The sequence below is a fragment of the Ovis aries genome, chromosome 9 (assembly GCF_016772045.2).
Source record: "Ovis aries strain OAR_USU_Benz2616 breed Rambouillet chromosome 9, ARS-UI_Ramb_v3.0, whole genome shotgun sequence".
Classification (NCBI taxonomy): domain Eukaryota; kingdom Metazoa; phylum Chordata; class Mammalia; order Artiodactyla; family Bovidae; genus Ovis; species Ovis aries.
The window spans coordinates 51,292,711-51,311,219 of NC_056062.1; the positions used below are offsets into that span (position 1 = coordinate 51,292,711).

The 18,509-nt window shown below is 40.9% G+C and overlaps 1 protein-coding gene across 1 annotated transcript in view; it reads left to right on the plus strand.

The window, feature by feature from the left end:
* Positions 1 to 902: 902 nt before the first annotated feature.
* The window catches only part of CRISPLD1 (cysteine rich secretory protein LCCL domain containing 1), a 51,444-nt gene continuing 33,837 nt past the window's right edge, over positions 903 to 18,509 (plus strand). The window contains exons 1-2 of the mRNA XM_004011749.5: positions 903 to 1,305; positions 2,253 to 2,572. Of these exons, the coding sequence (XP_004011798.1) occupies positions 2,315 to 2,572 (258 nt within the window). The 5' untranslated portion in view covers positions 903 to 1,305; positions 2,253 to 2,314. The remainder of the gene's footprint in view (positions 1,306 to 2,252; positions 2,573 to 18,509) is intronic.

The following is an 18,509-nucleotide window of genomic DNA, read 5'->3' on the forward strand; positions in this document are numbered from 1 at the left end:
TTATGGCGAGCCTTTATGAACTTAAAATTAGTAATTTTCCTACTTCGAATTTTACCATGAACATCTAGGAGACTGACTCTCATTTCACTATCACTTCTAGGTTTGGGTATTGAATTCCTGTCAAGGTAGCTCTGATAAATTGAGGCCACTCTTTGTATCAACTCCAAAAATGTTTACATCATTAGAATGAAAAAAAAAAAAAGGGGCTGCTGTCACTTTAGGAAGCGAATGCAACATATTTTAAGGATGAAGTGGGGCTCTCAACTGTCAGCCAACCCTGAGTCACAGATCATCCGTCACTCTATGAAATCCTTGTCCCATTTGTTCATCATCATCAATGTCCTAACGCAGAAAAAAAAAAAAAAAAAAAACCTTTCTAATTCTAGACAACTGGTCTTGGTAATGGAAGTGATTCCCTGGAGAAAATAAAAGGACAAGACTTCCGTTCCCCTACCCTACGCTCCCCTGCCCCAGTTACCTTTCCCAGTTTCCAAAAGTGTTAACCCCACTTCACCGGCTACGCGCGCTCTCTGGGACAGCTCCTTGTTTAGCATCGAATCTGCAAGGAACTAGGAGACGGCTCTCTCGAAAGTTGGCGGAACTGGGAGGGGACGTTGGGAGTTTGATCCTCCTTGCACATGGCCTCTCACGGGGTCCAGACCTTCCACTCTGGTCCCTGAAGCCCAAACTACCGCCACAAAGGCGAGGCGTCCTGACGGCGCTGGGCCGGGGGGCGGGGTGCTGGGATGGTGGGTGGTGAGAAGCCGGGCGGCCTCTCCTCGCTCCCGCCGCGGGCACGCGTCCAGGGCTGGGCAGAGGTGGGGGTGGGCGAGCAGGGGCGCTCACGTCACGTGCGCGCGCGCGGGGACCGCAATAAATGCCCCGGCGCTCACGGGAGCGGCGGAAGCGCTCTGCGCCTAGCTCTGCGCGCCGCGGCTGCACTGAGCGGGAGCGCGGGGTCGCCTGCAGCCTTCGCCGCCCAGCCTGACCCGAGTCCCCGCCCCTCTCACTCCTGCAGCTTCTGCTCCGAGACGCTCGGGCGCCCACCCTGCAGAGCTAACCAGGCCGCTGCCGTTCCACCCCAGCCTCGGCCTCCCAACTTCGCCGTGCTTTGCCCAGCTCCGGCTTTCAGGTCCGAGGGGAGCCGCCGAGGCCGAGGATAGCAATCCCACTGCAGGCAGCGCCGGAGGACGTGCGACGCCCGGGTCCTCCCGAACCGGGTCGTCTGTGTGCAGGCTGCAGGCGGCTGGGGAGGCCGGCCGTCTGGTTCTGCTGATCCATCTTAGGGAACTTCACACTGGAGAGGTAAGTCGTCAAGCTCCCACCCTCTTCTATCTACTTTTTTCTTCTTAAACTCTACTTAAAAAAAAAAAAAAAATCCACTTGCAGAGAACGGTCGATCACGGAGGGGTGGGTGTGTACTCGGAAAGCAGCCACGATGGAGAACTCTGGGCGCTCCTGCTTCTCAGTGAGTTTGTGAGTTTCACCTCCTTTGGTTTGGGTGAACGGTGTGCGCCTGCGGCGTGTGGCCGGAGAGGCTCCGAAACCGCCCGTGGCTGTTGTCTTCATCGGGTGCGGGCTACAGGTTAGGCACAAGCTTTCTAGGAAATAATGATTTTTTTCTTCTTGACCTGTGCCTGTATGCGAAGATAATTCCCCCAGTGACCTTAACTGTTCTCTTGCATTAATTCACTGGTCCCTTTAGAAGTCTCCGTGGACATATGTATGCGTAAAATTTTGTACTTCTTTAAAGCATTCGCCCTCGATTTCATAATTTTGTTGACATTCTGAATGTTTGAACCAGAGATGGGGCGGTGAGATAAAATAATACCTTGAAACAGAGAGAGAAACCTGGACCTCTGGATTGCCTGATAAAACATTGTAGGCTAAAACATTCTAGGATCCTTTGCAGGCTCTGTGCCATAAATAGCCATTTAAAGATTTGTAATTCAGAAATCTCTTTCAAGCTTTAATTCTTCTGGGTTGCTTTTGCCATTTGTTTTTAGCATCATGTACATTATCTTGGAAAATGCAGTTTTTTGTTTTGTGGAAAAGAAAAGGTGCACTGTGAAAAGTCCTCTGGAGTAAAAATGGATTGGAGAAAATTCATTTCAAAATTTATTCCATTTCCTGGAATTATGTAGACAAATCAAACTGGCTCCATCCCTTTGTGACTGTTGTATTATTTTTATTGTTAGAAAATTAATGTGTGCCAGGATTTTTCACCCTAATTGCACTACATGTCCTTATAGCCAAAAGGAGTGGAAGAGCCGGTGTTGGAGATTTTCCCGGGGAAATCCTGAGAGCATTCATTATGAAGTGTACCGTGCGGGAGTGGTTCAGAGTAACCACAGTGCTCCTCATGGCCCGAGCGATTCCAGCCATGGTGGTTCCTAATGCCACTTTATTGGAAAAACTTTTGGAAAAGTACATGGATGAGGATGGTGTGTGGTGGATAGCCAAGCAAAGAGGGAAAAGGGCCATCACAGACAATGACATGCAGAGTATCTTGGATCTTCATAATAAGTTGCGAAGTCAGGTATATCCTACAGCTTCTAATATGGAGTATATGGTAAGAACATTTTTCAAATGGTATGTACATAGAAATGTTTAATGATGCTTTTAGCTTCTGTGGTTAAAATCCATCCTGCTGGTATTTAATATTTTAACATTTGTCCTGTATAAAACTTTTAAAAAGATTTTCTTCAAGAGTATTTTCTTCTGCATATTCCATTTTTTTCATTTTTTAAAGTTTTATTGGACTATTTTTGCTTTACAATGTTGTTAGTTTCTGCTGTATAGCAAAGTGAATCACTTATATATGTAGCTGTTCTTTTTTAGATTCTTTTCTCATATAGGTCATTACAGAGTATTGAGTCAAGTTCTCTGGTACCACCGTTTTTTTATCCATCTTTGATTAAAATCCATCTTTGCAATTTTCCAATCTTGTTACTGCACACAAGCAGTGGTCTAGTCCTGTATATTTGTTTTTTTGACTATGCCACAAGGCTTATGGGATCTTGGCTCCCTGACCAGGGATTAAACCTAGGCCCTGGACAGGAAAAGCATGGAGTTCTAACCACTGGACCACCAGGGAATTCCCAGGTCCTGTATATTCTTCTCCGAGAAGGCAATGGCAACCCACTCCAGTACTCTTGCCTGGAAAATCCCATGGGCGGAGGAGCCTGGTAAGCTGTAGTCCGTGGGATCGCTAAGAGTGGGACACGACTGAGCGACTTCCCTTTCACTTTTCACTTTCATGCATTGGAGAAGGAAATGGCAACCCACTCCAGTGTTCTTGCCTGGAGAATCCCAGGGACAGGGGAGCCTGGTGGGCTGCCGTCTATGGGGTTGCACAGAGTCGGACATGACTGAAGCGACTTAGCAGCAGCGGCAGCAAATATTCTTCTACATATTCTATCAGTGTTCCTTTCATTTTAAGAGCTCTTTAAATTTCAGAGTAAAATAAATACCTTCAGATATAATGTTCCAACTAAGTGCTTTAAATTCTGCTCTTAGGAAAAAGATTCCTGTCCCCAAAATGCTGAACAGTTGATTTATTTGCTTTTAACTGACTTAGTAGAAAAATTGTTTCCTAATTCCTAATTGATGGAATCTTCTTATGAATGGTGGACCTGAAAAAAATCAAGGATGAATAATTTGAAGACACTTTCCAGATGACTGATGGGTGTGTATATATACACACACACATATGTGTATGTAGACAGATAATAGATAGATAGGTATAGGGTCTCCCAGGTGGTGCAGTGGTAAAGAACCCACCTGCTAATGTAGGAAACACAGAGTCACAAGTTTGATCCCTGGGTCGGGAAGATCCCCTGGCTGAGGAAATGGTAACCCACCCCATTATTCTTGCCTGGAAAATCCCATGGACAGAGGAGCCTGGTGGAGCTACAGCCCATGGGGTCACAAAGAGTCAGATGTGACTGGCATGCACTCATGTTCATAAAGTATATATATATATAGTTTCTAATGGGCCATTGTTTCTTAGAAGTATGCAAATGACATGTTGTAAAGTATACATTTCTGTGGTTGCTTTATGTTAAGGAATACTTTGGCAGTAACTTTTTACCCTCTAAATTTATTTGTGAACTTCGAAGTGTGAAAATACGTTTGGGTAAAGGATTCAATAAAAATACATAAAATGCTTAATAACCTTATGTGAATTCTGAGAGTAAATCAGTAAGTTTGAGAAACAAAATTACTTTTTAAAGACTGTTAAATATTACTTTTTCAAGACTGTAACTCATTAATATTAGAATAGTTCATACCCTAAATACATAGAAAATTTTTCAAAAATCTTACTACTTATTAGGAATGCACTAGCAAAGACCAATAATGTTCACTGATGACAGCAAACTTAATGAACATTAATGCTAACATTTCTCTTTTGGACACATTGCAGGGTCCCGTCAATTTTAATATATTCTAGTTTTTCCTTTTTTTCCCCACTTATATTAGTTTGGATAGAAATTTTCTATTTAAGTAACTTTGATGAAACATGGAAATTCTAAGTTCACATTATATATTACAAAATATTTCCTTATATTATTTTAACTTTTGCTAGAAAAATATTTTACCCTAAAGAATGTAGGTAGTACGCAAGAGAAGTCATCAGAGATAAGGAATCAGTCCCAACCATCAGGCTGTAGGGGTTTAAATTCTGGCACTGATACCCACTTCTGGCTTCTCAAGTGGCTCTGGGAGAAAAGGACATCCCCCAAATGTAGAAGATATAAGAGATATGGGTTTGATTCCTTGGTTGGGAAGATCCCCTGGAGAAGGACATGGCAACCCACTGCAGTATTCTTGCCTGGAGAATCCCATGGACAGAGGAGCCTGGCGGGCTATGGTCCATAGGGTTACACAGAATCAGACACGACTGAAGCAGCTGAGCATGCACGCACGCACCCACTAGCTGTGTGACTTTGGGCAAATCCTAAATTGCCCTCTACTTCAGTTTCCTCGTGTCTAACACGTGCTCTTACCTCAGAGGGGTGTTGTGAGGATTATGTAAGAAATGAGATGACCTGTGTGAAGTTTAGCTTATTATCAACCATGTTGCAATTACAAGGTCCCTGTAAGTATCACTAAGACATAAAACCAATATTATATTTCCTTAATACCATTTAAATAGCCCATCTGAAATTTGTTTGCTCTTTTCAAAATTCTGTGCCATGCATGATATGACATCAGTAATGTCTCCATCTTCTGACTATTTTAAAACGTTTGTTCAAAGTACAGGATTCTCTGACTTCTTCATCTGTGAGCTTTCAAACAGAAAGAGCCAGTTAATTATGGAGTTTTCCCAAGTAGGCCACCCTATGCTTATTCCATGTTGATAGGTACTCAGTTGCATTTTATTCAAAATAAGGAAGAACTTGGGAGTTCAAACCCACAAAAAGAAATCTGAGAATATTTGTGTGTGTTTTAAGTAATATGGAAGTAATGAAAGAACAGTTCTGTGATTCGATTTCTATGTCTGACTTCCAAAGAAAATAAGTGCCTATTGTATGATGTCTGGTCTAGAATGTTTATATGCATTTCTTTTCAATTTCATTGCTTTCATTCTATCCTTGAAATGTAGATTCAGAAACCAGCCAAGGTTTATGTTGTGTTGCCCTTAGATACTATGAACACAAGAACTATGTCTTGGCTAATAACTTGGCTGCAGAGGAGTTTGTTTCCCGATGGTAACACAGGAACACGTTTTCTAGAATACACAAAGAAGGGGAAGTCTAAAAGAACGATACTGCTTTATTTGAAATACTGTTGATTTATATTTTATATAGTAATAATGTAAGTACAGATGTTGCTCGACCCATGGAAAGAAAATTGGTTCAAATAGTTGACTGAAGTGTATTTTTGAGGGAGAATGGATACATGTACATTATATGACTGAGTCCCTTCACTGTTCACCTGAGCTATCACAGCATTGTTAATTGGCTATGAAGTGAAGTGAAAGTCGCTCAGTCGTGTCTGGCTCTTTGCAACCCCATGGACTGTGCAGTCCATCGAATTCTCCAGGCCAGAATACTGGAGTGGGTAGCCTTTCCCTTCTCCAGGGAATCTTCCCAATCCAGGAATGGAACCCGGGTCTCCCACATTGCTGGTGGATTCTTTACCAACTGAGCTATCGGGGATATCCCAATACAAAATAAAAAGATTAAAAAAATTATTTCAGGGGACTTCCCTGATGGACCAGTGGCTAGGACTTCATGCTTCCAATGCAGGGGGCCTGGGTTCAATCTCTGGTCAAGGAACTAGATCCCACATGCCTCAATTAAAGATTCTACATGCTGCAACCAAATAAATATTTTTAAAACAGTGTATTTTGATAAAATGAAAAGCTAAAGAGCCACTTCCTATAGAATCTGCAGTGACATGTGGTAAGTGCTGCCACTTTTGGCCACTTACACTCCCCTTCTCCAGGAGATCTTCCCGATGCAAGAATGCAGCCTGGGTCTCCTGCGTGGCAGTCAGATGCTTTACTAGCTGAGCTAACACAGAAATCCTATACCCTGTTATACTGCATTGAAAGTTCGAATAGCCGGTTACGTTATGTACATTTGGTGCTTATTTTAGTCTGTTTTTTTGTTTGAATACTGCAGCCAAGCCACATCCATGTTTTTTAACATCATAACCCTGCCCCCACTCTAAGGCTCATTAATTAATAGGGTTAAAAATGACCTCCAGAAGGTCACGTCTTCGCTGGAAGAGCTTATAGGCTGGTTGATAAGAAAGAATAGACACATTTGAAAATTTTCATGTAGGCAGGGACACGAAATTCTTCATTCACATGTGTGATTGATGCCAGGGGATCACAGAATATTGGAATATTCCTACAGGAGAGTTAATCAATGGGGAAGATGACGTATATGTTGCTTCTGGCAGATGGTCAGGACCACGAGCTGTGGCCAAGAGTGAAGGGCATGTCTCAGCTGGAAGAGGAACCAACATGTGGAATCTAAAAAGCAAAGATACAGAGTAGCTTATTTACAAAACAGAAACACACTCAGAGGCCTAGAGAATGAACTTACTGGTTGCTAGTGGGGAAGGCTGGTGGGGAGGGATACCTAGGGAGTTTGGGATCACATGTACACCCTGCTATATTTAAAATGGATAACACACAAGGACCTACTGTATAGCATAAGGAACTCTGCTCAGTCTTATGTGGCAGCCTGGATGGAAGGGGAATTTGGGGGGAGAATGGATACATGTATATGTCTGGCTGAGTCCCTATGGGGTCCATTGAAACTATAACAAAATTGTTAATTGGCTGTATTTTAATGAAGTTAAAAAAAAAAAAAAAGAGGAATCGACAAAGTGGAGTGGCTGACTGTTTTTGTAGGAAACCAGAAGCAGAGTAGGTTGATGAAAGCAAAGCCCTGTGGTAGAATCAGGGAAAGGAGAAATGCATTATTAATTATAGAAACCAGTAACCTAAGCAGAGGGATTACCAGTGTTTAATTCAGGGTACATTGAAAAACTGAAGCTTTTAGGTCATCAAATGAAGCTGTTACTGAAGAGGCAGTGGATATTTGAGGAGGAAACATTGCCTTTAGACCTGTGTTGTCTCTGCTGCTTACTGGCATGTGAAGTCTGACAGCAACGATTTGGGGCATTGTTTTTGTCATTGGTAGACTTGGTATAGGGATACCAATTCTATACCAGCCCATGGGCTATATATTCCTATGTATATAGATTTAGAAATATATAGCCTACGGGCTGCAGTGAGATAAGAGATTTGACCCTGTTGAGTCTACTGTTATTTTTCTTCAAGCCTTTCTTTTTTGTGGGTATTAGCCCCATCACTTGGTTCTTTTATTTTTTTTTTGTGGTTATTTCTTCATCATGTTGTTGTTGTTGTTCAGTCGCTAAGTCGTGTCTGACTTTTTGTGACCCTATGGACTGCAGCACGAGAGGCTTCCCTATCCTCCTCTATTTCCTGGAGTTTGCTGAAGTTCATGTCCATTAAGTCGGTGATGCTGCCTAAGCATCTCATCCTCTGCCACCCTCCTCTCCTTTTGCTTTCAGTCTTTTCCAGCATCAGGGTCTTTTCCAAGGGTCTTGCTCATCTCTTCAAACTTTACTTTTGGCCCCCATGGTTTTACTTTTGGTTTTCTCCCTTCCTGGGGAATTTTATCTACTCCTTTGACTTTAAATGCCTTCTGTCTGTTGATGGCTCCGTGGTGACACTCCATCTGACAGTCTTTGAGCATTGTTTTCATGTGTCCTACTGCCCACTGGGTCATCTCTTGAATCTTAAAGTAATATTGTAATATTGCTTCAAGTTTAAGATGTCTAAAAAGAAAACAAGCTGCTTTTGTTCCACTCTTGCCCATGGTCCTCCTTCCCTCCCTGCATTCTTTCTCAGTGAATGTCATAGACATCGGCCACATCCTGTCCAAACAAAAACAGATCATCAGGGACATCTTCAACTCTTGCCTTGCTTTCATTCCCTCTGTCCACTTCCATGTAATATGTACACACAAATACAAATACACAGTTACTCGCCAGAGTCTTAGATTCTGTCTTAGAAATGTTTGAATCCATCTCTTCTATTTCATCAAAACCTGTGTTCTTTGTCTCCCCGAGATGGGCATCACAGCTTCCCCAGCAGAAGAGTATACCATCTAGTCTTACGTTATTTCTACTTTAATCTACCTTTCTCACTGCTACACAATCTGTCTTTTCCCTCAAACAAATCTCTGGTGCTTACTTAACTGTCCAAAGCTTCTGTTAACTTCTGGCTGCTCACAAGTTAAAGCCCATCTTGAAGAACTTACAAAAGGAGGCAAGTCTAGTCCAGTAAGCCCCATAGCCCTTGACTCCCTTTGCTGCTGTTGTTCAGATTCATGTCCATTGAGTGGGTGATGCCATCCAACCATTGCATCCTCTGGCGTCCCCTTCTCCTCCTCCCCGCAATCTTTCCCAGCATCAGGGCCTTTTCCAGTGATTTGGCTCTTTGCCTCAGGTGGCCAGAGTATTGGAGCTTCAGCTTCAGCATCAGTCCTTCCAATGAACATTCAGGGTTGATTTCCTTTAGGACTGACTAGTTTAATCTCCTTGCTGTCCAAGGAACTCTCAAGAGTCTTCTCCAGCACCACAGTTTGAAAGCTCACCTCCCTTGCATATAATTGAATCTGTGTTCACATTAAGCTACTGTTCTTTTTTTTATTTATTTAAAATTCATTTGGCTGTGCTGGGTCTTTCTTGCTGTGCGTGTGCTGTGCTTAATTACTCAGTTGTCTCTGACTCTGTGACCCGATGGACTGTAGCCCACCAGGCTCCTCTGTCCATGGGATTCTCCAGGCAAGAAAACTGGAGTGTGTTGCCACGCCCTTCTCCAGGGGATCTTCCTGACCCAGGGATCGAACCCGCATCTCTTACGTCTCCTGCATCAGCAGGTGGGTTTTTTACCACTAGCGCCACCTGGGAAGCCAAAGTAATTTATTCAAGCCTGTTTATAGTATTGAAGCTTTGTTACAATTAAATATATACAAGTCCATTTTCCTTTCAAGACTGAATTTCCTGGAAGGATAGGATTTTCTTACCTTTATAACCGTATGTCTGATGCACAGATGTACTCAGTAAATATTAATATTTGTTGATTGAATACTGTTGAATGTTCAGTAAATAGGTGTTGAATAAAGGCATGGATGGAAAATAGATAAAATTATATGAGATAAATATAAAGGACAAGAAAGAGGAATTAAAATAAGAAAAATTCTATAAGTAGGATGTCATCAACACCAGAGATAGATGGAAATATCAGAGATGAAGAATAAATCAAGTAATTCAGAATTATTTTTTCTGTTTTAAAAATATTCATGGTGTACTAAAAATTGTCCTATAATATAGAGCTGCTGAACAGTGGTAAAGATGTTCAGATGCTCTGGAATTTAAATAATAAATTAATGCATATTTATCTCTTGTAACAACTCTTTAATAAGTCTCTTAAATTATAGATTGGCTAAAATCCAAAACAGCTCACTGTGATAGAAAGTGTATCTAAGACTAGAATGTCCTTTAGCAACATTAGGCCATATTCCCTAAAAATTTTATATGTGTCCTTTGCCTTTGTAAATGCTCAGTCGTGTCCGACTCTGCGACCCTATGGACTGTAGCCTGCCGAGCTCCTCTGTCCATGAGGATTCTCCAGGCAAGAATACTGGACTAGGTTGCTGTTTCCTTCTCCAGGGCATCTTCCTGACCCAAAGATCATGTCTCACAATGACAGTTATATAAGCTATTTCCCAGTATTATAACTATTTCCATGTCAGTCACAGAACAGTTGACAGACACTCTGCTGGGAGGGTTGATGGCTGTACCTGCTTGCTGTTACTTCACATATGATGAGACTAGGGACAGAAGTTTTGCACAGCATTTTTCCGAATGTAGAACAAAATACATCTAGCTACCTGTCCTTCCACTGGGCAACCAGAGGCTCCAAGCCAACATCCAGTCATACTTGCAGTCCATGGTACATGTTTTGATACAAACAACGGCCTAGTACCAGTTTGTCACTTAAATTCTTTATATGGCCATGCTTAACACTGGAAATGAAGTGATTTTTCTTCTGTGCAGATTTTTCTTCTGTACAGCAGATAACTGCAGAAACTGGTCAAGGGACAATGTAGCCCCCATCCCAGGGTGATGTTAGTCAGGGCTACTAGCTGTAGCTGAGTCCAAGCCTAAAAAAAGTTAATTTTAGCTTGTGAGTTGCTCTCACAAAGCAACTCTTACAAATGTACATTTTTTGACATTATCTGCCACCAATGACATATATCATTGTTACTGAATAAAATAATATATGGATATTCTATTATCCATATAATACCCTGATGATGGGAAAGATTGAAGGCATGAGGAGAAGGGGACGACAGAGGATAAGATGGTTGGATGGCATCACTGACTCAATGGACATGAGTTTGAGCAAGCTCCGGGAGTTAGTGATGGACAGGGAGGCCTGGCAAGCTGCAGTCCATGGGGTTGCAGAGTCAGACACAACTGAGCGACTGAAATACACTGATACAATATCCAGAATAAATGCAATTAATAAATTGATGGCCTCATAACTCATTTACCTAGAGCTTAATGTTGACAAATTTCTTACCTTGCTAAAAGTGGCAGGAATTCACTGCAAGTGAGGTCTTATTTCAAGTGTTAATTCCTAAAATGATTATTTTTCTATGTACTGGCACTTGCCTGGTAGTTTTCAAAGTTAAATATTTGCATCTTTTAAGAGTATGCAGTGTAATCTATATGCACTTAAAGGTTCATGAAATATCTGACTCAATGTTAGTCTTATTTAAAGTTTTTAAAGTTTCTTTCTTCTTGATTTACAATAACATTTAATTTTCTTAAACAGTTTTTATTTCACTTCACTAATATTATTTAGATATAATAAAGCTTTTTTTTTGTTTGTTTTGGTTAATTTGTCTACAGAATGGAAAAGTTTTTAAAACCTTAATTTGGATACATAGCATTTTTTTTTTTTTTAGCATTGCCATTTCAAATTAATGTAATTTTCTTTTTGAAAGTTGCGCTTGTAAATGGCAATACCTGTAGGAAGAGAGTGACATTACAGCTCAGTTCTGTTGAATTTGTTAGCTACCCTATAATTCTGGGAGATTAAAGATTCCTCATTAAATGAAAGCAGCAGATCTAGGATCTTAGAAAGGCAAGACATGAGAAACAGTTTCATCAGGAGAGTGCAATACCCAGAGCCAGAAAAGTGTCACAGAATTTTTAAATTGTTAATGTTGTTTATTCCTTCATTTGACAAGTATTAGTTTACCAAATGCTGGGCACCATTGAGGGCCCAGCTGTAAATACAACAAACATTCTAACTTGCCTAGAATAGGTGTAAAAACCCTAACTCTCCCAACTCAGCAAGTGGCCTGTGTGGCTAACACAAGTGTGAAAGTCATGTAGGAGAAAGAGGTCCCAGCTTTCACTGAGGAGAACAGATACACGTCACTAGTGATTGTAAAGACTCCCTCTGAGTCCAAGTGACAAGAAGTCATTTGAACAGAGGAATATCATGACCTTATTAATACTTACACTACTCAGAATCAACTTGAATTTGTTGAGAATAGACTTTACATGGTGGGAGGTGGGGCCATAGTATGGGCAGGGATTCAAGGCTATTGTAGTAACCAGTCCAGTAGTTGATGGTGGCTAGGAGTGGGATGGTAGCCTTGAAAGTGACGAGAAGTGGTATAGTGTGAATCCACACTAAATCTCATTTGTAGTCATGACATCAACTTGATTAATTCAAGGAAACCTTGCTGCAAGACTTGTGCAATTGGGTTGGCCAGCCAGGCAGCCAAGTTCCTTCAACTAGTGCAATGTCTAAATCCACCCGAGCCTGGACTGCAGTTTTTGAACACTGGTGGTACTTTCCATCCTGGTTTGAATATCAGTGGGGAAAAAAAAAGGAAAGAAAAAGAAAATCAATGGGGAAATTTCAACTTGTCCTGACTTCTGAAATGGTTACAGAGATTCTGGAAATCCGCAGGTTACCCGTTGCCATTTTACCCACCCAATTCCAAGAACGGAGAAGAGATGGAAACAAACTTTGTCTTCTCACTTCCCAGGGTACCAATGCTTGCTGTTTCCTCATGTGGTCTGCCCTCACTTCCACTCTACTCTCCCATTCCCTCTAAAAGCAAGAGGAAGTGAGAACCTTAGCAGAAAGAGACAGTGACCTAGTTCCTGCTGTTCATTAAACATCCATTGCACCATCGTGGGGTATCTCACTGGGATTTGATTCCATCTTGGAGGTAACATAGACATATTTTGGATGCTCAGTACAGCTGAAAAGATTTTGCCTGAGGAACTGGGAAGTATTGAAGTTACCATTTTTTAATATGGAAGAATGTGGCTTGAGCAGCTTTTGGTAGAAAAAGCTAGAACTCAATTTTGGATAAATTAAACTTGAGATTTCCCTTAAATATCCATGTGAACTTTTCATGTGTGCAACTCGATGTATGTGGTCTAATCTGACCGTAAAGTTAGGATTCATCAGAATTTAGGTAATGATAAAGCCACAGGAGAGAAGTCATCAGGGGAACGAGTATAGAAGGAAGCTGTGCTTGGTTGCTCAGTTGTGTGACTCTTTGCAACCCCATGAATTGCAACTTGCCAGGTACCTCTGTGCATGGGGATTCTCTAGGCAAGAATACTGGAGTGTGTTGCCATGCCCTACTCCAGGGCATCTTACCAACCCAGGGATCGAACCCAGGTCTCCCACCCTGCAGGCGGATTCTCTACTGTCTGAGCCACCGTAGAAGGAAGAGATAGTCACAAAGTGATCCCATGACATACTTAACAGTGTAGAGTTAGGGAAGGAGAGGAGGAACATCAAATGGAGTTGAGAATTAGGGAAAAAACAGTGAAGTAAGATGTCCTGAAGTCAAATGAAGAAAGGCAGAAGGGATGATCAACTCTGTTAAATGTTGCTTATAAAGATCAAGTAAGATGAGGACCCTTGAATTCTGAGATATGAAGGCTATACCGGAGGTCTCATAAAACAGTTTGGGTATCATCCTAGTAGTCCAAGGATGGTTCAGGGAAGAATGGATGGGAGACACGATCAAGCTTGTTCACCCACTCATTCGTAAAACATGAACTATCTCCTCTGGGCCAGGTGATATCTGCAGCCTTAACTCTTTTTCAATCCAAAGTTTTCAGCTTAGTTTTAGAAGATGTAAGTCAGTTTGGGAACATATCCCAAATTTATAATTATAGTTGGTAGGGAAATGCAGTTTCTTTGCTTAATTGTTTCTTAGTTACCTTTACCGAGTGCCTCCATTAAAAGCAACATGGTCATTTATAATCATTTATATAACAATTAAGAATGACAGTTCAAGAACATTCTTTGCTATTGTTCACCTGTGTTCTCTCACATACTTATCTTGGGAATTTATGCAACCAAGTAATTATACAGGATTTAAAACTTAAATTCTCATCTTTTTAATGATTTTTACTAATTGAATTTAAGTTTATAAAACCAGCATTTTATGCTTTTCTGTGTTGTCATGTATAATATATAAATTGTTGTTAAGTCACTTTAAGTTGTGTCTGACTCTTTTTGAGAACCCCATGAACACAATATATGCATATGTTACATAGAGTATATAGTTCATTGGAAGAAAATGTGAAAATTCAAGTGGTAATGAGTTGTCTGGTGAAGGTGTAACAGTAAGTATGTTTAAGTAACCCTTTCTTTATTTTCCTAAGTATCTGTTGCTGTCATAATTTCAAGAAGGTACAGAAAGGCATTTGTAATTGAGTAAAACAATATTTTATTCTAATTGATAAGTTTGTGATTTACAAAGAATTTAATTCAACAAATACTGATTGAGCATTTTTGTACCAGGCACTGTTTTTGAAAAAGTTCAACAAGTTAATGAAAATAAGCAAAGTGAGATGATGGAGCATGGCAGATGTGGGGGCTTCCGAGGTGGCGCTAGTAGTAAAGAACCCACCTGCCAGTGCAGGAGACATAGAAGACATAGGTTTGATCCCTGGGTCAGGAAGCTCCCCTGGAGGAGGACATGGCAACACACTCTAGTATTCTTGCTTGGAGAATCACACGGATAGAGGAGTCTGGCAGGCTACAGTCCGTAGGGTCGCACAGAATTGGACACGACTGAAGTGACTTAGCATGCATGCATGATAGAGGGGGGGCTAACATACTGAGTAGTTGGGGAAGACCTCTCTAAATTAATGACTTTTGAGCTGAGAGCTAAATTAGAATACTGAGTCAACTAAACAAAGCTATAGAGATCTAGGCAACAGGAATATCAGGTAAAAGGTCTTTAAGTCCGAAATGAGGTGGGAGTCTTCAGGGACCACAGAGAAGGCTAGGACTGACCTTTGGTCTTATTTCCAGTTTTATATAATTACTCTGTGCCTTGGGGAATGGGTTGCAGGAGGATTCATAGTTAAAGCACAAAGAGATAGGTAGGAAGCCACTGGTATATTCTAATGAGAGATGATGATGGCTGGGGCCAGGGTGACAGTGGTAAACATGGAGAGAGGTGGGTGGTTTCAAGTCTGTTTAAATAGCATTGCTGATGGGTTTTTGATAAATTTAATATGAAGGGTGAAAGATAAGGAGGACTTTTTTAAGATTTTTACTTAAGCATAAAAGTGAAAGTGAAAGTTCCTCAGTCGTGTCCCACTCTGTGTGACCCCCTGGACTACATTAGTCCATGGAATTCTCTAGGCCAAAATTCTGGAGTGGGTACCCTTTCCCTTCTCCCGGGGATCTTGCCAACCCAGGGATGGAACCCAGGTCTCCTGCATTGCAGGCAGATTCTTTACCAGCTGAGCCACAAGGGAAGCCCAAGAATGCTGGAGTGGGCAGCCTATCCCTTCTCCATGGATCTTCTCAACCCGAAATTGAACCAGGGTCTCCTGCATTACAGGTGGATTCTTTACCAACTTAGCTATCAGGGAAGCCCAATATGCTTACTTAAGCATATTGATGGATAACAAGCATTTACTGAGATAGGAAGAGAAACAAGAGAAGGTAAGGATGAAATCAGGGGTTTCCTTTAGGCAAAGCTTATTTTGCATTGCCTTGTTATCCTCAGCTGAGTTTAATGGTCAGTGGAGAAGTGGGACTTGAAATAAAAGTGTGGAAATGATGTATGGATGCTGTTAAGAACCATCTTAACTGACTGGATAAAACCATCCAAGAAGATTTTTATGGATGAAGGTTGAATGCTTTAAATTGAGCCATGGCCCAGCAATATGTAGAGGTTGAGCAGAAAGGAGAAATAAGCAAAGAAAGCTAAGAACGATTTGAGGAATGGAATTAGCACTACATGGGTATATGGCAATGTTTTTGGTTTTGTTTTTTAAAGAGTGTGCTTGGAAGTTGGTGGAAATACACAAATTGTAAAAGCGCTTGACATGAGAGGGAGAAAATATAAATGCAGAGTCAGTTTTTTCCTTCTGACAGGAAGGGCTGAGGCTGTAGGTACATTTGGTGTATTTAGTGGAAAAAGAGAATTTTCGTATGAATAATTCTGTTTTTCCCAGTGAAGTATGGAGCAAGATTGCCAGCTGAGATTGAGAGCGCAGGAATGGAGTGTGGTGTGAGGATGGGATATTATGAAAAGGTATTTTGGGGGTTATTACATAAAGATCTCTGTGGAGTCAAATGCATGAGATGTTTTGAGGTACTTTGTATTCATTTATTTCACTATGCTTTAAGTTACAAAATCTGATAGGGAAGTTTACTACAGTATGTATTCCTATCATATGTGGAGTGGGGTGCCATTGCTTTCTCCCCTATCATATGTAGTAGTCAAGTATTTCCAAAAAGCAGGAAGATTTAAGGTAATAATTTCTCTGGTTTGCCATCGGTCACACCACTCTTTCCAGCTGTTGCACGTGGTGTCACCTGCTTGACCTCTGAGGACATTTGACTAGGCAGCTCCTAGAGACGTGAATGAGATTAAAGTCATGTTAGCCAAGGTGGGAGAAGGGGGTTGATTTTAAAAATGTTCAGATATTCTGTAATACAAATCAAGTACAGATACAGACCACATAATGTGTTTGAGGTTCAAATTGCAGACTGGAGGTTAAATACAACTAATTGTATGGGAACTCCAAAAAATAAATTATGGGAATGATCCAGATATGTGACTTGGATTAGTGGGTTATTAAACTGGTGAGTTTAATATAAGAACCTAGAACTATAAGCCAATGAATCTTACTTTTTCTTTTCTCTTTTTCTTTTAATTAACAGACTCAATAAAATACAATTAAGTTAACTAAGTCAACTTTTTCTTGATAGCTTATTATGAAAAAGGCAACAGATTTTCTTTATTAGAAGCTCATCAACCACAAAGGCAAAATATGAACATGGATATTATCTAACAGGCTAGACAGGTTTTATGTTTTAAGTGTTTAATCAAAGAAAATTTTCAATCACCAGAAAATTAAGGGTAGCAAAAATGTTTTTCATGAAAAAGCAGCTAGGTATGATTTGGGGAATAGAAATCAGGTGCTTTAGTCCAGGGTCACTCAAGCTTTACTGTGCATATGAATTCCCTGGGAATCTTGTTAACATGCAGATTATGACTCAGGAGGTCTGGGTGGCCCCCAATGTTCTGCATTCCTGCCAAGCTCCCAGGTGATGTGGCTGCCGCTGTGGCGGTCCCACAGCCACTGGGAATGGAACTCTGAGTAGAAAGCTTGAGGCTGTCCAGAGGAAGTGGAGTCTAAAAAGAGACATTAAAAATTGACGCTAGGATCCAGATCCTTTTTCACCTCAACTCTCACATTCACTTTCTCTTTTTTCTAAGGGAGCAACTCTTTTTTTTTTTTTTTTTTTGCAGATATATAGTGATTTTTTTTTTTAGTTTTTTATTTTTTTAATTTTAAAATCTTTAATTCTTACATGCATTCCCAAACATGAACCCCCTTCCCACCTCCCTCCCCATAACATCTCTGTGGGTCATCCCCATGCACCAGCCCCAAGCATGCTGTATCCTGCGTCAGACATAGACTGGCGATTCAATTCTTACGTGATAGTATACATGTTAGAATGCCATTCTCCCAAATTAAGGAAGCAACTCTTAATTATTAGTGCAGGAAGATAGAAATCACTCCCTTTCATGAAGTGCTTAGAAACCAAAAAGACAGAGAAGCTTAAACAATAAGATTTCCCAAGACCCACTGTTTAAATCTATCTACTTGGAGGAGTGGTGGAAAATGGAATCTCAAAATTAGTTAATGGCACAGTTCTGTGGGATAGTGAAAACAGAGGTGCAGTCAATGACAGGATAACCTCAGAAAGCCACATGAATGAGAAGGAAGAAAGTAGAATTCAGAAGTGAGCAAGAACAGAGGTGAGGGGTGGGGGTAGAGATGGGGGTATAGAAAAGGTCAGCTAGAACAGATAATGAGCTATTAGATAAGACCCAAGAATGAGCATACTTTTTATAACTCTCCCCTTTGTGTTGCTGTTGCAACTCAAACAGTTCAGGTAACTTTATCTAAACAGGAGACAATCCAATAAAGGTGCTAGGAATAAAATACGACACTGTTTCTTGTGTTTGTTCAAGACGTGGCAAATCCAAATCTGAAATATTGAATGATTGACTGAGGGGCTCAAAAAAACCTATAGTGAGATCAGGTGTTGTGCAGAGACAGGAAACTAAAGCCAAAAAAGAAAGAGGTGGGGGAGGGGAGGCTTTTGAATGAAGATGAAGTAAGAACCTCAGAACTCCTGTCTAGAAAGAAAAGGCTGAGAGAAGAGTTTTGTTACTTGAGTTCGGTGAATGCAGTGAATACATCTAAACAAATGAAAAGCAGTGCTCTTTTATAAAATCATCTCCATCGTTATTCCATATACCTTGAGCTTTTTAGGCTGTAGGCATCTTGCCAAGCCGTTGCTTTTGCAGATGCTGGAATGACTTATGTGCATCTTGTTTTTTCTCCAGTGAATTTCTCCTCTT